This window comes from Archocentrus centrarchus, chromosome 21 (assembly GCF_007364275.1).
Source record: "Archocentrus centrarchus isolate MPI-CPG fArcCen1 chromosome 21, fArcCen1, whole genome shotgun sequence".
Classification (NCBI taxonomy): Eukaryota; Metazoa; Chordata; class Actinopteri; order Cichliformes; family Cichlidae; genus Archocentrus; species Archocentrus centrarchus.
Window position 1 is genome coordinate 27,543,868 of NC_044366.1, and position 25,721 is coordinate 27,569,588.

A 25,721-nucleotide genomic window follows, 5' to 3' on the forward strand; every position below is an offset into this window, starting at 1 on the left:
CACTAAAGTGATGCCCTTTGCTATTTGCACTGACAGGATTGAATACGAATATTTTATTTTTTGCCAGCAGGAGCCGTTTCGGTCAGAAGCTATACTGAAGGCACTCTGTTGAATTAGTGAAGTCCCTTCCTTTTGTACACTGCATTCTAGTCTCTTGACCTGTACTTAATACGGCTTCTGAGTTTGTTACTCTAAAGTGTAGCGTGAAGGCAAGAATTGGACACAGAAGTAGACGTAAGCATTGGTACCTTTGGCGATTATATCCAAGCAACAAAGATGTCATCTGATAAGGCCTAAGTGCTGTGTCAGTCCCTGATAAACCTTGATCCAGAGCTGTTTATGTATCACAGATGTATATTAGATAGTTGACATAGCTGGAGATTTGTTTTTAGCACTCAGGTTTTTTTTTAATCTATCAGCCTCATGCAGCTTCAGCACATTGGCTCAGGCCAGAGTGTGTTAGATGGAGGAAAGCTTGCACAAGGAGGGGCATGTTTGAGTGTGTCTTTTTAAGTGAGTGTTTATGCTGTCTGTGTCCACTCATTCTTGGCATTGGAGCAGTGTGCTCTGCCATAAAGGTGGGGCTGCTTTTGTTCAGATGTGTGTGTGTATGTGTGTGTGTGTCTGTTTGAGTGCCTGTATGTGTTTTTGTGACATACTGGGTGGAGTGTGCGCTGCAGCTGTGTCTGATTATATTTAATTTTTCTCTATACAGATTACACATAAGCTGGAATGTTTCTGCTTTTTAAAAAGTCTTTCACCTCTGATTCCCTTGTTCTCTCCCTTTCCTGTTTTAGTCCTCAGCCCCCCCAGCCGAAGACCCCTGAAGTCCCCTGGTCTGAGACGGACTCCCCGGTCTTCCACCTGACCGATGAGTCCTTTGACAGCTTCCTGGAGGAACATCCTGCTGCCCTGGTCATGTTTTACGCCCCTTGTGAGTAAGAAAGCAAAAGTGAAAAAGTTAAAGAGCAAGGTTTATCAAACTGCTAAATGTAAAACTTTGGATGCATATGTCACTCAATAGTATCCTTCACTCTCACTGGTTGTAGCTTCAGTCGCTGTTGAGTTGGGAAAAGTTCAGTGCAGAAAAGGGAGTAGTGGGATCTAGTAACACTTCCAGGTAACACTTCTAGTCCAATGAAAAAATGGGCAATATGGGTTCAAAATTACCATCATGATTCTACTCATGATGGTAATAATGAAGGAGTCCAATAATGTGGTACATGTGGTACTTGTATATAGTAATCACATGCAGAGAATAACTTCAGCAGCATGTCAGAGGAGCCCCTCATTCCTTCCTGCACTGGAAGACATTCTCGTCTTGAACTGTTCTTTAGTCACATCAGTAACATCACTGTTTGACTGTCGTGCTCAGTATTAACGATCAGCCGGATAAAGTAACCGAAGACAGATTTAAAGATGGAAAACAGACTCAGAGACAAAGTGGCTGCAGTAAGTTTAGCTTTCTGTACGGCGCGCTCGCACACAAGCTCATCTCCGCAACCAACGCCTCATTGTTTCCATATGGCTGACATAAGCCTGCTTGTCAATTTATTCACGCAACATACTTCTGTTGTTACAAAGAACTTTGTAAACATGCCAGTTTTTGTTCAGTAGCTTAGATCCCAGATTGCTTTGCATTTGTGAAGCCCTCCTGCGTGTGAGGGAGATGCCAAAATTAACTTTGGTATGTCAACAAATGCAATACACGTTTTTTTTTTTTTTTTGAAATCATGGAAATTTATTCACTTTGATTTGACTTTTTTTGACCTTTCTTTTCTTTCTTTTTTTTTTTAAGTTGTATGCTTTGGATCACCTCCTGCTGTTTACCCCGTACCCTTTACCTTCTCTGTACCTGCTGCTCTCCCACTGTGCTCATTTTAGACTCAACTCTATTAAAATAAACTAATCAGAATAAATAGGATCATTTAACCTGGCTTCAGCTATGTATAATAGGGATTCATTACTTTCAAAATGTGATCAGATACTTGCAGCAGAGTTTCATACCTCCTGGCTGCTGGGAGCACTGCACTCAGTCCAAAGGGCAAACAGGAACTCCAGCTGTGATTAAAACATATCCATGACACTAACGCTGCAGGTGGACCTGCTGCATCCACCGTCTCATCATTCCCTGCTAAACCTTAGCAATATTTTGCAGTACCAAATGCGGTGTTTAACTATCAGTTTCCCTAAAGAATTAATGGCTATCAGTATAGAAAGAAAGTTTTTTTAATCAAGAAGTAGCTGCATTGCATACCCATATTGTTTTTTTTGTTTTTTTTTAGTACAAATTAATGCAAAGCATTATCAGTGGTGTCACATAGTACATATGAGGTGTGATCATTCCAGGACTGCGGCCATTAAAATGAGAAACACACAGCTGATTTCTCCTCTTGAAGGTCTCATGCAGTTCGAAGCCACTTCCAGCGTGACTTTTTTGTTTGGATCGCTCCGTTTAGATCATTCCATTCTGTCCTACTACACGTGGGCCTCGGGAACACTGGATCACCTCTGGTGTGTCAAAACAGCAGTTCTCCAGCTTGAATTCCTTTTTGGGAAAGCGGACAAAGTTGCAGGGAGGCAGATCTGGAGAGCAAGGCAGGTGATGAGTGAAAGTGTGTTTTCAGTGTGCTGCACCCTAGTTTATGTTCCCTTTCAGATGCATCGGGAGCTTACAGCAAAACACAGCATAGACAGCGTGATCCTAGGGAATTAATTCACAGTGTATAGTTAGGAAAAAACAAGGCACATGGACTCCGCAGTTAGATCTTTGGGTTGGAGCCAGAGACCAAGCCCTTATGTGTTAAACTTACCTGAAGTTTAACACAAGTTGATGTCTGCCTCTAGTCAAGATGAAAGTCTGCACCGTTTGCACAATAAGACAGTGAAAACGCTACTTTTTGAAAATGAGGTACTGGCACATGCGCACTATGGTTGCGACTCCTATGTCCACATGGCCAACTTGTGGCTTGGCAGTGGGAACTACAGCGTGTAAACGGATCGTTTTTGAAACCTTTCCATCTGAACACGTTAGTTTTTGGAAACGAAAACGGTAAAACGACACAGTTACCACTGAAAACGTTCTCACGTAAACGGGGTCTGTAGTTTCTGCTCGTTATCCGAGCTGAGCCTCAGCCTCAGCCACCTTCTCCAGCTCATGCGGGGAAACGCTGATACTGAGGCGTTTTTCCGGCCAGTCGAAAGATATAATCTCTCCAGCGTGTTCTGGGTCTACCCGGGACCTCCTCCTGGTAGGATATGCCTGGAATATATTACCCAGAAAGCATCCTAATCAGATGCCTGAACTGCCTCAGCTGGCTCATTTCAAAGTGGAGGAGTAGTTGCCCTACTCTAAGGGAGAAGCTAGCCACCCTTTGGAGGAAGCTTATTTCTGCTGTTTGTATCTCTTTTTTTTGGTCACTATCCAAAGGTTGTGACCATTGGTGAGGGTAGGAACATCATCAACCAAAAAGGTGGAGGTCCATTAAGAAATTGCAGACATGCAAGTGGTTAAAAACCTAGAACCTGGTCAGAATTTCTTGGAACTAAAAATTATTGGCTGTGCTGGAAGTGGTCCAGAGAATTGAGAGAGGATGACCTTTGAATTTATTATTATTATTATGACTTTCCAAGCAGGTTCTATTTGATCTTGGGTTTTGCATTTATATTGAATTGCCTATTCAGGCTTACAAATGGAATAAACTCAGATATTTTTGCTTTTATTGGTATTTACTAAAGCGTCAGACACCATGGATTATGGAACAAAGATTCGGGAATTCTTTTATTATCTTTAGTTTTTAGAGTCGTTTAGGTAAGAAAACCCAATTTTGCTCTGAGTGTGCAGAAAAATATTTGAGCGAAAGTCTGTTTGAACAGTGCAGGAAGCAGACTAATCCTTCCTCTCCCGATGTGGTGTCACAGCTTCACAGATGCTTGTGCTGCACTTGACTCACCCCCGTGGACAGCAGCCAGTCACCCACACACTCAAATCAAGGGCAGTCAGCTGAAACAAGTGGCATCAAACATTTTCAGCTCGCACACACACATGCATACCCGTGACACATCAAATGCATATTTCACACCATGACAAAATGTTTATTACACACAATTACACTACATATCTCTCATACATAGACAAAACACACACACACACACACACACAGATGCAGAGCCTTGCTGCTTCGGTGCAGTTTCTTAATGGCCCTGCTGTCAGAGTGAGATTAATAGCCTCCCAAACACCACCATCAGCTTGCATTCTGTCCACCTCTCGGTGAAGCCGTTCTCACTGTCCTCTGTACGGCACACAGCAGGGGAGCTTTGCGTGCAGCTCCATACGGTGGCAAAACCCCCAAATGAACGCTCTGTTTCCCAGAGCCGACCTGATTATGTCCCGAACCAAAACAAACATTGCTCATTGTTGTTTGTGCAGAGTGCTGTTCCAGCTGATATAGCTGTAAATGACGTGTCCCAGGTGACAGCGTTTTGGCTGGTTTGATGTAGCCACAGGTTGAGTTTGGAGCTGCAGTGGACACAGACAAGTTGACCTCACAGTGCTGTAATACATGTGACATTTCCTTTCACCTTTTTCTCTTTTTGGTGCGTTTGAGTTTTTATTATAGCTGCAGTGATGTTTAGCCCAGTGTGCTCATTGACCTCATCACTCCCACATACACTCTGAATCAGCAATATTTCAGTGTTTTCCTGTAACGCACACACACTCACACACACCCCGACCATGGCCCTTATGCACCACTTGTTCCGAATGCCGAGCAGGGATGCCGCAGAGCACAGCACGGGCATTTGCTTTTGTCTCTTACTCATCACTTTGAAGGGTCAGACAGAGTCCTTCTAGTCACTCTGTTTCTCTGGTAAGGCTCAAAACAATCTGCATGATCACACACTACAGTCACTCAGTTGAAAGAGAAGCAGCTTTTCTATCCCACAAGGCCTATCACACTTGATTTATAGCCTGCGCCAGTGCTGCATTGTATATTGAAGAAAGAAATTCCTGAACTGTTATGACAAGGGCAATTTAACAGGTTTGGAAAAGTACCAAGTTTGTTTCATGCATCTGTGCACAACAGCACTGTGAGCACATTCACACAAACTGCTCACCCCTGATCAAACAGCATATTCATAACGTCTTAAGACAAAAGCCTCGTGTACATTGTGCCAGACAATTACTGCGTTATATACTGTATTTGAAAGTCTTTTCTTAAATCTAAAAATAAAATGCCAGTCACTCACTCCTCATGCAATATTAAACATACTGCCTACATCAAGCACGGTTTATTTACAGCGCTCTGAGTGTGCACGTGCACACGCCGGTTGTACGCTGCAAAATTTTTGTCTTGCTTTTTAGTTTAAAAGAGGTTTGTTTTACTGTGTTTTTTATAATGGTTAGTTTGATCTACTAAAGAGTGCCCAGCACTCTGATCAGAGATTGGCACCTGTTGGCTCCACTTTTATTACATTTACACGCATCATCTACGCTACAGTGTTTTAGTCCAGGAGATGTGAGGTTTTTGGAAATGATTGCCTCACACTTACTGCAGGATTGGGTCTCATCTCACATAGTTTTTGTGATTTTATTTTTCCCATGTGGGTGATCTTTTCCCATTGCCATGGCTTCCTTTGTAATAGATGTTGCTGTATTTGCTTTTTGCCAGTTTTTCCACACCCATGACCATCTTATACTCGTACATTACTTTAGCAGTTTCATTAATCCAGGGAGAGAAATCTTTGGCTTTACTTTGTAGCATTGCTGTTCTTCCCTGTATGTACAGCCGCTTCATTAGGTGCACCTGTTAAATTTTCAGGGGTCCCAACATTTTCGGCCGTGACTGTATCTAATCAGCCTGCATGGCAGCATCACAGTGCATTTAGTCATGTGGACGACCTGCTGAAGTTCAAACTGAGCATCAGAATGGGGAGGAAAGGTGATTTAACCTACTGAGACCCTGCGTCCACATATGGGGACATTACATTTTGGCTTTGCTGCACCTTATGCTTCATTCTGCTCAATAGTGTTTTATACTTTAAGTCATGCTGTTTTTGTTGTGTTATGCTATAAAATCATCCCATTGTCCACATCTGAGGACATTTTTTTCCTTAAAAGTATGTAACAACCATGTAACAAAATACAACTTCCTGTTCAAAGAGGAAGCTTAGTTTATATACATATCAGGTCCATCTAATCACAAATATCTAGGAGAAATTGAAAATGCATCGCAAACAGGAGCTCGGGTCTCAGGAGGCTAAGTGACTTTGAATGTAGCGTGGTTTTTGGTGCCAGATAGGCTGGTCTGAGCACAAGATGTTGTACATTAAAGTTGATGGGCTACAGCAGCAGAAGACCACACTAGGTGAGGCTGCAGTCCATACAGGCTCACCAAAATTGGAAAATCAAGATTGTAAAAACATTGCATTGTCTGATGAGTCTCAATTCCTGCTGCAACATTTGGATGGTAGGTCGGAATTTGGCAAGTGAGCATTGTTTAAACACCAGAGTCTACCTAAGCAGCACTGCTGACCATGTCCAACTCTTTCCTGCTTCCAGCAGGATAATGTCCCATGTCACAGACCTCAGATAATCTCAAACTGGTTTCTTGAACATGACAGTGAGATCACTGCACTCAAGTGCCCTCCACAGTCATCAGATCTCAGTCCAATAGAGAATCCTTTGGGATGTGCTAGAACAGGATATACACATCATGGATGCAGCTGACAAATCTGCAGCAACTGTGTGATGCTATCATGTTGATATGGACCACCGTCTCTGAGGAATGTTTGCAGCATTTTGTTGAATCTGTACCATGAAGAATGAAGGCAGTTCTGAAGGCCAAAGGGGCTCCAGCCTGCTTCTGACGTGTTTAAAGTTGTTTTAGTAGAGACAGAATATTTCTGAATCTGTGCTAAAATGTTGTTCTGGACTGACTTTTTTTTCAGCTTTGAAGCACCCATAGAAAACCTGTCAATGTGGATTCACCCTCAGCCTTGTGTGTAACATGCTTACTCAGACAAAAATACTATACCTTGTGCACAGATCCCTGAGAGTGGAACACGTAGTAAGCAATCAGATATGACTTAACTCTCCTTGTTAACATGATAGACTCTTGCTGCCTCACTTATAGTTTCACCCGCGGCATGTTAGCCGCAAACCCTCTGGCAAACCAGGCTGAAGCAGCAAGACACCAGAGAATTACACAGGTTGACTCGTTGATTCGGCGATTCAGCTCTTGAGAACGTAATGCTCGGCAGAGATTGCAGAGCGTTACGTTCTCAGAGTAAATCTTCTAGTGTTGAAGGTGTTTATTGTGGAATATGATGATATGTTTTGATTAGGTTTAAGGTTTGATTCAGAAACTGCTCCTGAACCCATGCAGTGATTTCATGTGCAAAATCATATCAGTTTAATTGTGCACTGCCTGGGACCCAAAGTTCACAGTCGGCGCTTATTAGTTTCCCAAATTCTCTGAATCTTTTAATGATGGGTTTGGGGTTTTTGGATTATAGGTGATGCAATCCTGTCACTCTGTGCAGTTTCAAACACAGCTCTTAAATTGTTCAGAGTGGTGAACTGCTCCCATCTTTACTTCTGAAGTACTCAGCCTCTCCAGATTTTTTTATAGCCAATCAAGTTAAAGTAGTATTAACTAATTCATATTTTAAATATATTTACAAATCCACAGCCTGGACGCAAACCTGCACCACAGTCATGTGGCATACATGCTCATCCACTGAGCCACCTTATTTACACGTTCCTCTAAAATACAGATATCCGAACGTCTAACCAGGCAGTTCTGAGGGATTGTTTAAAGACCTTTTTAGGGCTAAATTGAACTGAAAAATAGAAACGTTGTGTATGTGTGTTTTTTTTTTTCTTTATAATCCTTCAGTCAGTCAGCCTCTAATGTGCATTTTGAATTCTTCAGGGTGTGGCCACTGCAAGAAAATGAAGCCAGAGTATGATGAAGCTGCGGAAATACTCAACAAGGGTGCAGATGTAAGTCTCATGACCTTTCATTCTGTTCACATGTTTCCAGCATGCATGTCTACACGCCTGTGTGCTTCATACGTCATACTGTAATGAACACACACACCATCATGCGTCATTAGCAGATCATAATAATCCCTCTTCTTGGCTTAAGGCTTTTTGCCATTGCAGCCGACATGCTGCTCAGCCCGTCCAACAGCCCAGCTTTTGATGTGTTTCTGATTAGTTGGGCATGCTGCTCACCTCTCCTCTCCACCATTCTGTCCTCTGTGGTAATCTAACACTCCCCAGCCAGGGGCAGGGCCTATAAAACTCTAGCCTGGTGACTCTAGCAATTATCTCACCCGTGAATGTCCCCCCAGCCCAACGCTTGGACCTTGTCCTTGTGGCTCTCTGCCCAGCACTGGAGGTCAATGGGAAAAGCCTGGCCATTATCTAATATGAATGGACGGAAGCTACTCTCACCCTGAGCTCTTAAGACCCAGAATATCATTATTCTTTTCCTCCTTGTTTCTCTGCTAATGTTACTGATGTTTCTAATGCAATTTTTAGATATACACAAATGGTGTGTTCTTGTTTCTAAAGTAGCTGGTGTCATCAAATAGGCTGGACTAAGTGACCTTCCATGATCTAATTGAGGAGGTTAGTTTATAGATTGTATTTTAACCAGTGTCCTGCATAACATAAAGTTTGCCTTTCTGATGTCTGCAGAGTCCGGGTGTTCTGGCAGCAGTAGATGCCACAGTGCATAAGGCTGCCTCAGATCGTTTCAAAATCTCCGGTTTCCCAACTGTTAAGTATTTTGTGAACGGTGAGGAGAGGTACACGCTACCACAGCTGCGAAGCAAAGACAAGATCATCGAGTTCATGCACAAGTGAGTCTCGCGCTTAACAGGCAGCTCGGCATGTGCGATGGAAAGTTTGCAACTTTCAGCTCTCGGTTTTAAATATTTGAGCTGCATTTTCTTTCATCTGTATGTTAGTTAAAATTCCTTCATTGTTGTGACTGATGGCAAAAAGTTAAGCAGTTAAGTAAAGTGTTGAATGGCTGCAACACTGGTTTTGGAGACTTCCTCCCACTGCAATAGTATAATGTTTGGAAATGTCAAAAGTAATGGACTTGCAATGACATCAGTCCAGCTGTGGCATCTGCAGGCTCCATAAAGTCATAGTCTGCAATCAGAGGTCAGCAGACATAATTTTATATAAGCCTGACATGAAGTCTGACACATTGAGAGTTCCATTATATCACCAGTAGTTACATAGTATGTTTTTATTCACCCCCACCCAAAAAAAATCTAGGTTAAAAACTCTACGTCTACTTTATAAGTCTATTTATGCTACCTTTACTACATTAACTATGAAGCAATGTTTTTTTCCCCTCCCTGGAGTATATGTAATATTTTTGCTTTATTTCATGCCTGCAGTCCACAGGCACCTCCTCCACCAGAGCAGTCTTGGGAGGAGAAACCCTCCAGTGTCAGCCATCTTGGGTCAGAGGACTTCCGAGAGGCTCTGAAGAAGAAAAAACATGCTCTGGTCATGTTCTATGCTCCCTGTAAGTGTCTTTAAGATTGATATCAACTCCATTCAGCACCAGTTGACAGAATATTTCAGAAAGTAAGCTCTTATGGCTCCTGAAAGGCTCGTCTGTAACTGTCAATTTTCACAAGCTGTTGTATTTCATCTGCTACGCTGTTATGTTCAAAATATTAAACGTGTGTGGAGCTGTTGCAACCGTGTGTGATCACAGCTCTGCTCTGTTGAACTTGGTGTGATCATAGCCTGGGCTTTAACCAGCATGGATACGCAACTCCGAGCTTCCTGCCAAGCTCTTCATTGCACAGTGTCAAAAACCCCACCTAAGCCACGGGGAGACTGAGGAATGATTCACATCACCGAGAATAGTTTGAAAAAAAAAAAAGTTAAAAATGAACAAATCACTTCTCCACCGTATATTTTCAGCCCTGAGAAACAGACAGACAAAAGAACAAAAACGTCCTCCCAAAATGGGACTGGACTTGAAAAGAAAGGCTCAAATCTCTGTTGTGACACTCTTCATATAATTATCAGTACACACGTAGACTCACACATGCACCCCTGTCTGTTTGCCCTTTGTTTCTGATGAGGGCTTCAAAGCCAGACAGGGCACAGCAGTCACGCCGCTTCCTCTGCTGGGCCCTTTGGTGCGTCGTTCTACAAAGAGATGCTCCAGATGCACATCAGGCCGCGTCAACCTGCCGCCCTCCCAACTCGTCCGCCCCATCTGCACCTTGCTCGCTGGTGTCTTATTAGTGAAGGAGCTTGTGCTAATGGAGCGTTTGATGAGATACAGCTGCTTTCTAAAACATCAAGGCTGGAAGTGCTTCAGACAGAACAATCAATATAATTTTAGCAGAGGCTTGGGCTATTATCCTTTAGCCTCAAATCTGCATAATTGAACCCTAAACTAAAATTAAATGCTGGAACATCATCTTTTTTTCAGGCATTTGGTGTTAAATTGAAGCATTTTCTGACTCACTGAATACCTATTTGTTGGCCCGCTCTATACTGTAAATTGGGCATTTCCAGACATAACACTTTGGTGCATTTAGTGTTTGCTTTTTTCTTCTGCACTTTCATTGTTTCAATAAATAGTGGCAAGACAGAAGAATCAAGGCTGTTACAGCACATCCACCGGGCGCTTACTTTGTATTCATCAATCCTCTTTTTCACTTGAATTCCCTCTGTCTGCGGGGGTAATTATGAGAAAGATGAGTAAAAATGTTCAGCTACAGTCAAGAAATGAGAATGGCTGGAGTCATTATCAGCTGAAAGCCATCTTTTATCCAATTGTAAGTGGCTTAGATGACCGAAGGTACAGTGTGCAAAATATAAAGGCTGAAAAATCCATGTGGTGCAAATCCACATTATTTTCTTTCATTTAACTACAAATTTTAGGCAGTCTCTGAGCAGCAACAGGGACCTGCCTGATCAGCCTCCGGTCTTCTTCTACGGGAGAAAGACGTGGACAACTATTGTGTTTTTGATACACGACTTTCAAAATTGCGACAGAACATTTAAAGGTTTAAAGGCCATTTAATGTTGCAGCTAAAAGGGTAATTCAGCAGGAAATGGGTTGTGAGCGGTGCTGAATGCTCTCTTAGGGAGACGGCTCTGAAAGGGTTGGTAAATGTGTAGTTGCAGAGTTGACATAAAATCAAATTGAAGGTAGACGGGGGTGTGTGTGTGTGTGTGTGTGTGTGTGGACATACAGTACATACACAGATATGTGCACTTGCAGCCTGTAAAAGAAATCAGAAAAAAATCCTAATGGTGCAGCTTACAGTGATATTTTACACTGTACTTCCAACTTGTGGTGGCAGTTTGGGAAGTAGATTTCATCCACATTATTACAACAAGCCAGGCCTCCACCACTTGTTCACTTCACTCGTGCTCAGACATGAGTGCCTGATTTTTTTTTTCCCAGGCACCGTCTGTGTTTACCCAGTTTCAGCGTGCATTGTTGGAAGCTATCCAAACAAATATAAATAATAATTGGGTGATGCAAAATGACAGAGATTTATCGGTTTTGGAATTCTTACATTTGCAAGCACTTGACATTGCTAGGTTTCGTTATCACCTTGACACAGGCATTTGGGTTTTTAGCTATGATGTGGATTTCATTCTTTATTTTTGATAACATATTTAATTGCTAAAAACTTGGAACCATCAGAAATGCATTAGGAACTCCTAAAAAGATGGAATGGCAATGCATTATGTGGCCGTATGTGACATGAACCATACCACATACACATACGGCCACATAATGCATTGCCATTATGTGACCGTATGTGGTATGGTTCATATCATCATCAACTTTTACATTGATCTATCTATAAATCATAAGCCCTAAATAGCTTAATTACTACTAAATTACTACTAAATATGATTTGAGTAAAACTACATGATTTTCAGTATTTTGCTACAGGTGACACACTTTAGGGTGGGGTGTCACAATGTAATGTATCATTCTGTATGCATGTTTGTATGGTCTCAGGTTCTCTTATCGCCTACGTGTAGTGCAGGGGTTTGCTAGTATCAATGGGGGCTTTTAATTGTAAACATAGACATTAAGATGGAAATGACTGAAAAAAAAGCAAGGCAATACTTAACCTCAAAGGCATGAACGACCACACCCGTCGTTTGCATCAACTACATGTGGCCTTTTATATCGATCGCAGTTCTTCGAACCAGCATGCAAATGTCCAGAGAGGTTCCTCTTACTCTGCCATCTGCTGTGACCGTGTTTCACCCTCAGTTAATGGTGTAGAACGGTAAAGGCGCACCAGATAGGATGTGAAAAGTTGCCAGTTGTTAAACCTTAAACCCTCTGTTGACCATTAAAACGTGCGTGTAACGTGCACATGAACGTTACATTCGATTGACGTTCAGAAAAACAGCGTATGTTCACAGTTTCTATATACAAATGAACAGAAAAAGAAACAGTACTTTTTATTTGAAGTAAATATTTTAATCAATCACCGTACAGATATTACAAATCTTGGTACCCCCTGTAGTTTATGGGCTGAGTTTCATCAAGATTGAACCAGTCGTCTAGGATGCTACCATCATTATAGTATGGTGATACCCAGTGTTAAAAAAAAAGGATTCCTCTGAAAATGGTCAGGAACCAGGACTGGATTGAAATGGGTGAAAAAACAGCCAGTGTCACAAGAAAGTCTGGCTCATTGGACGCAAAATATGAAGAACTGAGGGGCTCGAGGCTTTTGCACAATACTGTCTATTCTTTATAATGCCAAGCATGGGTACAAAACAAGTCTGATTCTATAGAAGTCTGTAGGAATATAACCCTTGACTTGATGTATAGGTTCAAATCCTTTTTGTCATTAGTTTGCGGTTTAATTTAATTAAATGTTTTGTCCGTCTTTTAAATACAGTCTGTGGCTTGAACATGAGTGACATCCGTAAAGAACTTCGTTTCCTACTTTGTTCTAAAAGAATACCTTATCCCCATCCAGCCCCTTTGAAATGAACCGGAACACCGTCTGACCTTATTTCCTAAGTTCGCTCTCTGACCTCACTGGTTTTTGTAACCGAATGGGAGAAACATCCCTGCAGCCATGTTCCTAAATCTAATGGAAAGCCTGAAACCAGAAGAGTGGAGTCTGATGGCCTTGGGATAGTATGTTTAAGCATTGTCTCGATCATTTAAGAATTATTGCGGATCCATATCTTTCAGACATTTATGTCAGAAGAGTTCGATGGTTCAAAGGTTTGGCTAATTAGGTTGCACGTAACATCTGATCATTCAGCGAGATGTAAGGACTGTATCTGCAGTTGGCCCACAGACGGCATGTAGACCTCCTTCAAAAAGTAGCGCAACAATCCACAGATTCTTTTAAGCGTATTGTTCATTAATGGCTCTGTCGGGGTTTAATTAGCTGGTGTATTAACCCTAACTCTGCACATAAAAGTGTCGAGCTAGTCACCTGCTGCCAAGCTGCTTTCTTCTTCACGGGCAATTTATTTGTCACCATAAGAGGTATTTTTGACTTTCCTTATCTCTAACAGTGGCAACAGTTTGATTTTAATTAACAGAAAAAGGACTGCATACTTGACATTATCACTAAAAGACTAAAACAAATGAGCAGGTCCAACAAAATGTCACATTTAAGCAGAAATTGAAAAGATGTCATAGCAGCATACGGTCTGTCTGGTTGAGAGTGCACTGCAAAAAGTCATTGCTCTTTTGTTAATGCACTGTAGTGAGAGTTGGAAGCGTTTCCTCCTCCTGGTCACCGCTGTGTACAGTTAATCATCCTGCCCCCACCTACTGAAAGTAAAAGAGATGTCCATAAATGTGATCTGTAGGTATTGACATACTATATATGGAGTGCTGTTGGAGAGCTGGGGAGGTTGTATTTATGATGCCAGTAAATAGATCTACAGTCTCTCATAATATAAATGTGACCTTGTTAGTAACTGCCTGTAAATATGTGCGTGCTTGTAGTGTCGTGTTTGGGTATAAACCTCTGTTTTGGGCATGAGGCTCAGTTTTGTGGTGCAAATGTATGATGATAATAGCTGTAATAACAGCCCATCTGTTCTTTTCCAGGGTGTCCACACTGTAAAAATGCTGTCCCCCACTTCACCACGGCGGCAGAGCTCTTTAAAGAGGATCGCAAGGTTCGTGTTGCTTTTTCACGTGTTTGGTTAAATATGTGACTGCTAGCTCTAATGGTGGTGCAGAGATGCCTCTAACTGGAGCTTACAGTAAACATTATAGTTTTCTGTAATGGCTCACAGTTAGAAGATCTGTACTGATTTGAATAAATATTGATCTGAAACCTTTTCATGCAGTGTTCAGGATAAAGTAAAAAAAAAAAAAGAAAAAACTCTAAGCTGTTTTTCTTATCTCGCGGCTTTGTTATATCCTGTCTTTCACAACAAATAACATAGTTATTTTAAAAGTATTGTAACAGAACACAGATTTAGCCCACAAGGGACCTGATGTTGCACAAACAAAATACAAAAAGTGAAATAACATATTTCCACTGTGGTCCTGACAGACCATAATCATGTTAACAGCATCACTCGCGCGTCTGCTTTATTACAGTCTTTTGTGACAGTCTGTGATCATTACTAGATCTAATTTCTTCTAGGTTTTATTCAGTTACACACATACTCAAACCTTATCACGGTGAAATTATTAAGATCTTGTTTGTTTTTAAGCTGCTCAGTTGTTGGTTGTAAAATACACGGCTCAAAAAAATGAAAGGAACACTTTTCATTCAGAGTTTAGCATCAAGTCAGTTAAACATCTGGGATATTGATCTGGTCAGTTAAGTAGCTGAGGGGTTTGTTAATCAGTTTCAGCTGCTTTGGTGTTAATGAAATTAACAACAGGTGCACTAGAGGAGGAACAATGAGACAACCCACAAAACAGGAATGGTTTAAAAGGTGGAGGCTACTGACATTTTTCCCTCCTCATCTTTTATGACTGTTTTTTACTAGTTTTGCATTTGACTAGGATCAGTGTCACTACTGGTAGCATGAGGTGATACCTGGACCCTACAGTAGTTTCACAGGTAGGCCAACTCCTCCAGGATGGCACATCAATACGTGCGATTGCCAGAAGGTTTTGCTGTCTCCCAGCACAGTTTCAAGAGCATGGAGGAGATTCCAGGACGGCCTTAAGCCATCAGCAGGACCGGGATCTGCTCCTTTGTGCAAGGAGGAACAGGAAGCACTGCCAGAGTTACAAAATGACCTGCAGCAGCCACTGGTGTGAATGTCTCTGACCAAACAATCAGAAACAGACTTCATGAGGTGGGCCGTGTGCTCACTGCCAGCACCGTGGAGCCTGATTGGTATTTGTCATAGAATACCAGAATTGGCAGGTCCACCACTGGAGCTCTGTGCTTTTCACAGATGAGAGCAGGTTCACCCTGAGCATATGTGACAGATGTGAAAGGGTCTGGAGAAGCCGTGCTGAATGTTATGCTGACTGTAACATCGTTCAGCATGACCGGTTTGGTGGTGAGTCAGTGATGGTCTGGGGAGGCATATCCATTGAGGGACAGTGGGTCCTGGGTTCTTCCTGGTACCCAGCCCATATCATATGTTCCTTTACTTTTTTGAGCAGTGTATCTTTAACCATAAGTAGCTTCAAAAGTTCAAAAATAAGCTTTTATTTTCCATATTTAGGTTTAAAAAGTGTTGAGCATACCCTGGACATACGGTACAGTATAGACACCAGCCACTTCATTAGGTACATCTGCTCAGCTGCTTGTTAATGCAAATATCTAATCAGCCCATTGCAAAACAAGCATCAGAGTAAAGAAGAAAGATGAGTTAGGTGTCTCTGAATGTGGCATGGTTGTTTTGGAGAATGTTTCCAGCTTCTTGCTGAATCTGTACCACAAAGAATTAAGGCAGTTCTGAAGGCATAAGGGGGTCCAACCTGGTACCAGCAAGGTGTACCTAATAAAGTGTCCCCTAAGTGAATGTTAAGTGCTAACAGGTAAAATGTATATCAGTAATAAATTGTGACTAATTTTCCTAAATGGACCACATACTTTTGGTTGTGTAAGTTGCACTTTCAGATCTGAATAGGATTTAAATGTAAAAACATCACCATGATCCACATTAATTATAAATAATGTATAAAATATACAAAAAATAGAATATTTTTATACATTCTATTTTTTGTATATTTTATACATTGTTTATTTTCTGTATATTTCTTGATTATACTAGATTATAATATTTTTATTTTTATTTTAGAGAGTTTGTTTTTCTGTTGCATGGCACTGAACAGGAGTGGCCCTCCAATCTCATTGTACATCCTGTATAATGACAATAAAAGCATTCTGTTCTATTCTATTCTATTCTATTCTATTCTATTCTATTCTAATTTATCCTCTGTACTCTGCACAGATGCTTTTTTTTTTTTTGTCTTTTCTGACAGCCTGAAAGGTGTTAGATATAAACCAAAAGCACAAACCTCTGCAAAGTAAATGCACTCACATATTTCATGCTAAAAGAAAATGCTATCAAAAAAGCTTTTAAGTTGTCGTTAAAAAACTTCTCTCACCCCATTCCTATTATTTGCTTTCATGTCTTACACAGGAATAAATACTAATTGGCTTCCACTTGTATTTATAAGTTAGATGGTTTCTACAAAGCGTTTTTCCCGTGACAAGCGCGCTCACACCAGAGGAGCACGGTGTTGACCTGGCAACAGGAGCAACTTGGGGTTCGGTGTCTCCACTCTGGTCTGACCGTTTAGATAAAGCACTTCGCTGTCTTGTCAAATCTTCTTCATTTGGGGGGTTTTGAGGTTATTGGAGGTTCATGGAGTGACAACAGGACACACTCATCCTCCATCACCTCCACTCCCTCTCATTACTTACCCTCAGGGACTCGTGTCCTGACACCCTCCCACTCCTGCTCATTTCTGTTAATGCCCTCTGACTGGAGGGCTTATTTCCAAACCTCTTAAACCATAATTGTGTGACTCACGCTCTCTCTCTCACTCGCACTCTCTCTCTCTCGCTCACACACACACAGGAATTTTGGACACGTGTCTGGCAGTGCTTGTAGCTAAAGTTTATCAGCTCATAGTGACCACAAAATTCACCTCATTGCTGCCTTAACATTGTAAAGTCTCATCAGAATGTTTAATGTTGAATAGTTGTTTGGTTGTTGTTCCAGTTGCTGTCTCATTTGTTAGGAATTTTTCGAAATCAATGTCAGATGGTGAAACGGTGATGTGTCCTCAGCAACTTAGCCATCTATTTTTCTGAGGCAATCCTTTGTAACATTTCTCAGGAATATTAATCCTCAAAAGATGAAAATGAAAACGCTTTGAACATTTTTTTTTTTTTTTCTTGGGAAATTTGGATATCAGCAGCAACTGTAACACACACCATTTCATTTCTTATTTCTTTCTGCAGGAATTCACACACGCCTTTCTGGCTTCCTTCATTCCTAAATACTCAAATATAGCTGTAAAATGACTATGATTTCAGTCAGATCAAGTGGTCTTTGGGTGACATGCAGAAATAATAGCATGGAGTATAAAGAAAAGTTTGTATTTGTTTGATCAAAAACTTCATGGAATAATAATAAAATAAAATTTAAAAATGTGCCTTCTGTAACAGCCAGAAATGTATTCCGACTCAGTAATTAGGGACACCGAATCTTAAAGGAGACCTTCCATGTTTTTCCTTATTTTCTGTCATATGCACTCAACAGCCACCTCACTAGATACAGACCAAATGTCACTCCTGTCAGCTAAGAGCAGGAAACTGAGGCTACAGTTTGCACAGGCTCAACAAAATTGGACAATAGAAGAAAACATGGAGGGAGGGGGGAAAAGTAAACAGGAAAATGCACTGTGTCATAAAGCTCAAATCAACTGGTTTCTTGAACATGACAGTGAGTTCGCTGCACTCAAATGCCCTCCACAGTCACCAGATCTTAGTCCAATAGAGAATCCTTTGGGATGTGGTGGAACAGCACATCCGCATCATGGATGTGCAGCTGACAAATCTGCAGCAACTGTGAGATGCTGTCATGTCAACATGGACCAAAATCTCTGAGGAATGTTTCCAGCACCTTGTTAAATCTATGCCACAAAGAAAGAAGGCAGTTCTGAAGGCCGCTCATAACCGTGTATACGGTTATAATCATAGTTGCTCATATTAAACATGGTTAAATTATGTCAGCATACATACTTCTCTATTTTTTTCCCTACTCTTGATGCGCTTCATTCCATCATTTCTGTGAGCTCAGCAGCCCCACCAACCTGCAGATCAAAACTTCCTGGGGCAGCCAGTAAGAAGACAGACTAGAGGATAAACTGAGGGAGCTGCACTCAGACCCAGTATAAGATAAATAGTTTTTTTTTGTATTGTTAATTATGCAAAGATGGATATGAGCGTAACAGGTCCACCTTGATTTATGAGGTTTATGTGAAACTAGCACAAGCTGCCTGACCAGGGGGCCTGCGTTCCTGTGGAGGTCACTTAAGTGCACAGGTTTAAGATGTATTTCCCGTTAGTCGTTCCCCCGGTGGCCAGAGGAGATTTGAAGTTTTGTTTGAACAGGAGTAAATCTGCAAAGCGGGCGTGTGTTTACTTGGCAATTCTCTCTGTTTATCAAGCCGAGCCCCAGTGTATTATGCCAGACCGGTGTTGATCACAGTCTATTAACTGCCCTTGCTTCATTTACCAAAGACTAACATGAGCTTAGCTGCAAGCTTTGAAGACACAAACAATTAAAACTCCACTTTCTGCAGTATATCAGCATGGGAGCTGTGTACAGGGTTTGTTTCATGCTGTTTGTCTTTTCTCCAAATTCCAATCAATAGCAGCATTAAAGGTACACATGGGCTGGAACAGCTTGTTTCCAAATGCTGTCTGCTGTCGGTGTGATGAGAACACAGTTTCATTAGAGAATTTAATGACTTGCCTAATATAACCCGCCCTGTGGCTGCTACTGTACTGTGGTAAAATTATTGTGCTAGAGAAATATGCTGGCCTGTCTTGACCGCAGCGGTGCAGAAATTAAGATTCCCCGTGGAGCTTTTGACCTCTGTTAGCGCTTTGCAGCTGTTTTTGCATGCATGGGTCCCTGTTGGAGTTTCTCTGCACATGAATCAGTGCGTGTGCATATGCTGGTGACACAATATACACAAACTGCTAATGATGTCAGCCTCACTCATCACTCATCAACAGGTGGTGGTAATATGCTGAGACATAATACAATGCTCAAGCAACAAGAGGGTATAAGTTTGACTTTTGTGTTTTGCTCTGTTTATCTGCAGGAAATGTTCTTTTAGCTTTTGAATATGGTGTCAAGTTCACTGCCTAATTCACTTGCTATGTTAATTCACTAGTTTCCTGCTTATTCTTAGTCTAAAACCCAGTTAGATCACTCAGGTCAGTCTGCTAAGGGTGCTTTCTTTGGAGCTGCTTGCTGATCTGAGGTCAGTTACAACTGTGTCTGCAAACTTAAAACAAACTTGAAATGTATTTATTCTCAGAGGCCTACACTTAGTAACTCTGTGTGTATGTTGAATTTTATTTCTTTGTAAAGTTTTTGTTGTTTTTAGTGCCATACGGTGTAGTAGACATACACAGGTTTTTATGTTTTTATCTTTTATGTTAAGCACACTGAGTTTATGTGTAATGAAATGTGCTATATAAATAACATTATCATTGCCAATTGCCATTATTCATTTAAACCCAGTGTGGCTTGTGTATTGCAGCTACAGTAAATCAAAGAAATGGTGTGTTACAGTACCGTTTTTAGTGCTGTGTCAGTCTTTAATATGAGTTAATGTATTCCTTGATCTAGTCCAGCCTTTCAGTCCAGCTTATGCAAATCCATGTTAGATACTATAAGCATGGGTACTTTGTTGTAAGAATAGAACTAGCTCTGAGTGTCGCAGTACCTCTCTGTTCCTCAGTTTGATGCTGATAGTGATACCAGGCCAAATGGTAATATGCTGCTGCTGCCCCCTAAAATTTCACTCTCCAATCAATAATATGATGTGGGGTCCTCTGTCACTTGAAGATGAATCAATAACGGAATTGGCTGAGGACCTTTTGAAGAACAACAGCTCTACGACTTCATTTTCTCCTGTCAATTCACGGCAACTCTGATTGATTACACAGGGACGAGCAGTTGGAGGGAGCCTGTAGTTACATTATGCCCCTTGGTGCAGCTACAGTGCTGTCCCTGCTGCTGCTTAAAGCGCTCTCTGTGTCCCTCAAACTGTCCTAACTTAAAGGTGGTCAAAGAAAAAAAAGTTTCACAAAGTGCTCAGTATCTTGGTGAATTGCCCAGGTAAATGAAGAAGAGGGTAATTTTCAGCATGTCACCTTAATCTCTGTTGACTATTGTGCCTTTCCAAAGGTGAAACACCTCACTCTTGCTGAATATGCACAGCTTGCAAGTCCGTGAAATACTCTTGTTGTGGGAGCACAGTGAAGAACAGCTTAATGCACTTGATTAACAGACCAGAGAAGAATTTCCCTTTATAGGCTCCCTCCCCTCTCATTTGCACTCTGTTTGCTCCCTATCTTGACTTTTTTTTTTTCTTTGCCTATGCCTGTTCTGTTAATGCAGACAAAGTCGACATTCAGCTGCATTGTACCCATTTTACCAGTTTGTCGGCAATAATGCCGATTTTTCATCACTTGAGTATTTATATTTGCATAAAGAACAAGGTGCACGTGTCTTGTAATTGGGACACCAAAGTTTTAGAGCCACTTGCGCAACGGTGCAAGTGTCAAATATTTCTCCTTCCACAGCACGTCTGTCATTGCCACGTTTGGCTCAGGCAGAGAGACAGCAAGTGATTATTTGATGGTGACAAGTTCAATGTGGAGCGCTCAACACCCTGAGAGAGGGTGACATTTCAGCTGTCCAAAAGGACATGCTAAGTGAGCCATGTATCAGTGAGGCGGCATTTACGCCTCATTGGGACGGCTTGTCACTAATCGATGCAACAGCCACGCAACATAAATCTCACTTGTTGTTTTAATGCGGGCCGATTGTTGTTGGGGGGGGGGGGGGGGGGGGGGGCTTTCTGTACCACCCACATAAACAGAGCAATGCATAAGTCATTTTTATGCCTCAGTGCCATCTCCATCCCTCCATGCTGGGGACAGCTGTAGCCTGAGGTATTATGTTTTCTGTCCATCCATCCACCCCATTGTCATGAATATGATATCTCTTGAACTGATTACATTATTGTGCCTAAATGTCACTGTCACTGTGACCTCTATGGCCCTCCCATTCTTATGAATACAGTTCTCTCTTCAACGTTCACTTTCACTCAAGGATGAACTGATTTAAGGAGACATCACAAAACGTGTTTTTGGCCATTACTGAGCTATTCACGTGCTAATTATGTTAACATTTCACAAAAATGTTTTAATAGGATTAAATGATAAAGAGATGAAACTTTCTATCCAGGAGCTCAGAGGTCACTGTGATATCACAGTGCTTAGGAGTAACACTTGTCTTGCCGTGATTCAGCACCATGACTCAGGAAACAAACAGACGATTTCAGCCATATTTCACGTTGGCACAAATCTCTGGGGCCCACCTATTACATTCCTTCACACTCTTCAATACATATTTTACTTAAGTTTGGCAAAAACATGGCAGTAACTGTGGTTGTAACTTGAAACCAGAGTCTAGTGGCCATAATTTCAGAAAAGGGGAATGTGTTGACCCCTGCCCATTGTCTAAGCAGACTTTCTTTTAGTTTTTAAAGTGGTCTTGAGCAATAGTTCTTCAGGCTTTCTGAAGGTCCTTCAAAGATTATCTGTGGACATTGGCTGCGTTTTTTGTTCATTTTCAGTCCAGTCCTTGTACCTGACCATTTTCAGAGAAATTGTTTTGTTTTTTGTTTTTTTGTTTAAGCCACTTATACTTGACTGATGCTGAAAAAATCAACCACAAAAAAAGGTACCTAATCAGTGTTGCGTCTACACATAACAAACCATGTAGCAACAAACCAATTTTAACTTGTATCTTTAGGCTCTAATCAGCCTGACAAAACACATCATTTGTTCACATTTCTTTTAGTTGAATTTATGACAAACGCCAAAGATAACACAGTTTGACAGGCATAAAATAGTATTTTTGTACCAACAAGGGGATTCCCAAAGAACTCACACATTCATACAAGCGCTTTCTACATTTAAGTGCTTTCTATCTAACAATCACACACAATCACAGACCAATGAATGCACCTTGGGGTTCAGTAACTTGCCCAAGGAACCTTTGGCATTCAGAGCAGCCAGTGATCAAACTACCAACTTTCCGATTAGTAGATGACCTGCTCTACCTTCTGAGCCACTGCCACACCCCCCCCCCCCCCCCCCCCCCCCCCCCCCCCCCCCCCCCCCCCTTCAGCATGTACAGAGAAAATCAGGAGAGTTGGAGATCTTAATCTTAATCCATCAGATTTTTATCCACCATGCAATACCATCTGTGAAGTCTCTGACAGCTTCATTTTTCAGCATGACAATGATCCCAAGCACACTGCCAACGCAGTAAAAACATACCTGGATAGAGAAACACACAGTGGAACATTATCAGTCATGGATCGGCCTCCCCAGAGCCCAGACCTCAACATTACTGAAGCAGTGTGGGATCATCCTGACAGAGAACAGAACCAAAGGCAGAAACATCCAAAGAAGAGCTTTGAATGTCCTTCAAGGAGCCTGGAGAACTGTTCCTGAAGACTACTTAAAGAAATTACAAGAAAGCTGCCTCAGAGAGTTCAGGCTGTGTTGAAGAATAAAGGTGGTCACACCAAATATTGATGCATGTTTGCACATTTCAATATTTCATAATTCATCGCTGCACCTATTATATTTCCCATTTGCTTAGCAAAATGTAAAGGAATGAGGAGTAGCTCAAGACTGTTGCACAGTACTGTAGTTGTGTCCTCATTTACATTCTCTTGTAATATACTTCACCTATATACTTTTTAATGGTGTTGATCTACAATCGTAATAAAGATTATTTCATCTGAAAATACACTGAGTGTTTAAGATACACTGAAACAATAACTTAACTGAGCATAAAATGGAAATGCCCTGTATGAATTAAAATCATTGTCATAATAATAATAAAATAATAATAAATGCGAGAAATGCCCTGAGAATGAGAAATAACACATAAACTTTCTTATATAGCTACAGACCTTTAATACATTCCCCTGTCTGTATAATGAATGTCTACATTAAACTTATTATGTATTAAAGATAATGACTGCAAGTTTTCAAACTCATATTGTATTAAAGTTTCTTCAAATGTAGCTCAAAAAGAGGTTTTCTGAGAGGTTTTTGTATGTTTATATACTAATTATGTGTCAGTGGAGAGTTTATTTAAAAGGCTTATTACACATGAGCCATTTTGACAGGGAATAGTAAGGAGAAACAGGTGGTACTAATCAAATTAATGAAGGTTCTGTCATATTTAGGTGTGGAGCCTCAATTAATTTGATTAGTAATGCCTGTGTTCCCTACAATTTTATGTCAAAATGGCTACTGTGAAATAGGTCTGTTAGTTGGAGCAACCTTTTTAAGATGACTTTAAAAAAAAAAAAAATTATAGTTTCAGTTTATTTACACACACATTTAATTAAGGTACTGTCCCAAGGTCCTCATCTGATACAGTATAGCAGCATGTCAAGTGCCTTTAAAATTTAGTGAATTTCAGGAGTGTTTTATCATGTGCACTGAAAGTGAATGTGCAATTGCTTTTCAGATTGTGTACGCGGCTGTGGACTGCACAAAAGGGCAGAACCACGAGCTTTGCAAGCAGGAAGGGGTGGAGGGCTACCCAACATTCAACTACTACAACTACGGCAAGTTTGTGGAGAAATACAACGGAGATCGAGGGGTAAGGGATGCACCGGCTTATGCGGAAAATCCTCTCCATTACTTTGGTAATAAAGTAAACTGTGTTACATATTAGATTATAGACGTATTATAGATTGTCAATGAATGACTGGTTTTCTCATGTGAACTACTTGCTTCAGATCCTTCCACAACATTTCAGTTGACCTAAGTCCGAACTTTGGCTCGGTCATCCCAAGACATTATCTGTGCTGACGGTTGTAGCTTTACTGCATGACGCACTCAGATTGGGTTCATGCACAGATGTCGTGACGTTTTCCTTTAGAATCTGCTGATAACTTTCAGAATCGATTGCTCCATTAATGATGATGAGCTTTCCTGGCCCAGATACAGCCGAATCCATGACACACCCACCCCCGCCATGTTCCACAGTTGGAATAGAGTGCTGCATTTTCCTTTCTCCAGACACGCTACCATTGAGAAATTCTATACCAGTAATCTTCTGGTTTGTCCGTGTGATGTTGAGCAAACCGTGTCAGGCAACCATGCTCCTTTTGGTGACATTTTTCCTTGCAGCTCTCCCTTTCACACTATTTTTGTTCATTGTTCCCATTTGGAGCTCAACCCAACCGTAAGTCAAGAATTAAAAATCAGCAGAAAATAACACAGACAGATCTTAATATTTTTGATGAGGTTGTGCAGATTGACCTCAGGAATGCTGACAGTACTTACATTTTGTCCTCCCACCTCACTGCTGTCGGGTTGACATGAGGTTTATTGACAGGATTGACTGAGAACTTGCTTTAAGTTGGGAAATGTGCTTTAGTGATTATTACTGTCCATGTCTTCGCAGGAGGCAGGCTTCACGGGCTTCATGCGCAGCCTAAGAGGACGTGACCAGGAAAAGGTTGTCAAGCGGAAGGAGGAGCTCTGAGAGAAGCATGCAGGGGTGGGGGTGGGTGGGGGCAATGCACTGTGACCCTTGAGCCCGGCAAGGGCCCTATCAGCACTGACGTGGGAGACTCGATGACCTCAGCGAAAGGCTATTTTTTTATACCGTGGTGATTCCGTTTGTAATAATTCCAGAGTACTTGCTGTCAGACCAACCACTTGAGACTAGTATTTTTCATGGATGTTCTGATGGGCAGAAAATACACAGATAAAAAGAACAAGTGATTTCTTGTTTTTGCCCAACCACTGTGACTATGTGAAAAAACTACACCCTATACTGTATCTATGCAATACTGCCCCATGTTTAGCTCTGTGGGGGTTGGTGTGACTGACAGTCCACCGTGGTGGGCATCAATAGCTAAAGGTGGAGGTTGCACTGTCACAATGGTCCTAATTCAGCCCCATCAACCCTGCTCTGTCTCTCAAAGAGACACATGCTGATTATTGACATACACCTTTTGGTTCCAGTGTTGGTTTTTTTGTTTTGTTTTTTTGTACAGAACCTTCACATCTCCAGAGCTATTCGGAATATTGATTATTTTTAAATATCATTTGGAAAATAATGGCATTTTAACACTATCACCTAAAAACAAAAAGACCCTAAAGCGTGTACAGAGAAAATGTGAAGTGCTGCAGTAGTGTAGTGTAGGTATGTTAAACAGGTGAAATCATGGATAAAGGATCAGTATTCTGTGTGGGTATGCACTATCATGATTGGTTTTGCTTTTAGAAAGGAGTTGTTGTTTGCCCAAAACTGTGGCCTTACAGATATAAAAATATAAAATGTCTGGAATTGCAGAAATATAATAATAAATGGAAGGGACTCGGAGGCCTGGTGCCCTTGCAATTCCCTCACGAAATGACCAAATAAAGGAGAA

General features: G+C 41.3%; 1 protein-coding gene across 1 annotated transcript in view; it reads left to right on the forward strand.

The window, feature by feature from the left end:
- pdia5 (protein disulfide isomerase family A, member 5) overlaps window positions 1-24,839 on the forward strand; it is a 65,985-nt gene extending 41,146 nt beyond the window's left edge. Inside the window, 7 exon segments of the mRNA XM_030758587.1 lie at window positions 798-934; window positions 7,935-8,005; window positions 8,708-8,871; window positions 9,424-9,554; window positions 14,115-14,185; window positions 23,801-23,935; window positions 24,746-24,839. Of these exon segments, the coding sequence (XP_030614447.1) occupies window positions 798-934; window positions 7,935-8,005; window positions 8,708-8,871; window positions 9,424-9,554; window positions 14,115-14,185; window positions 23,801-23,935; window positions 24,746-24,826 (790 nt within the window). The 3' untranslated portion in view covers window positions 24,827-24,839.
- The last annotated feature ends 882 nt before the right edge of the window (window positions 24,840-25,721 follow it).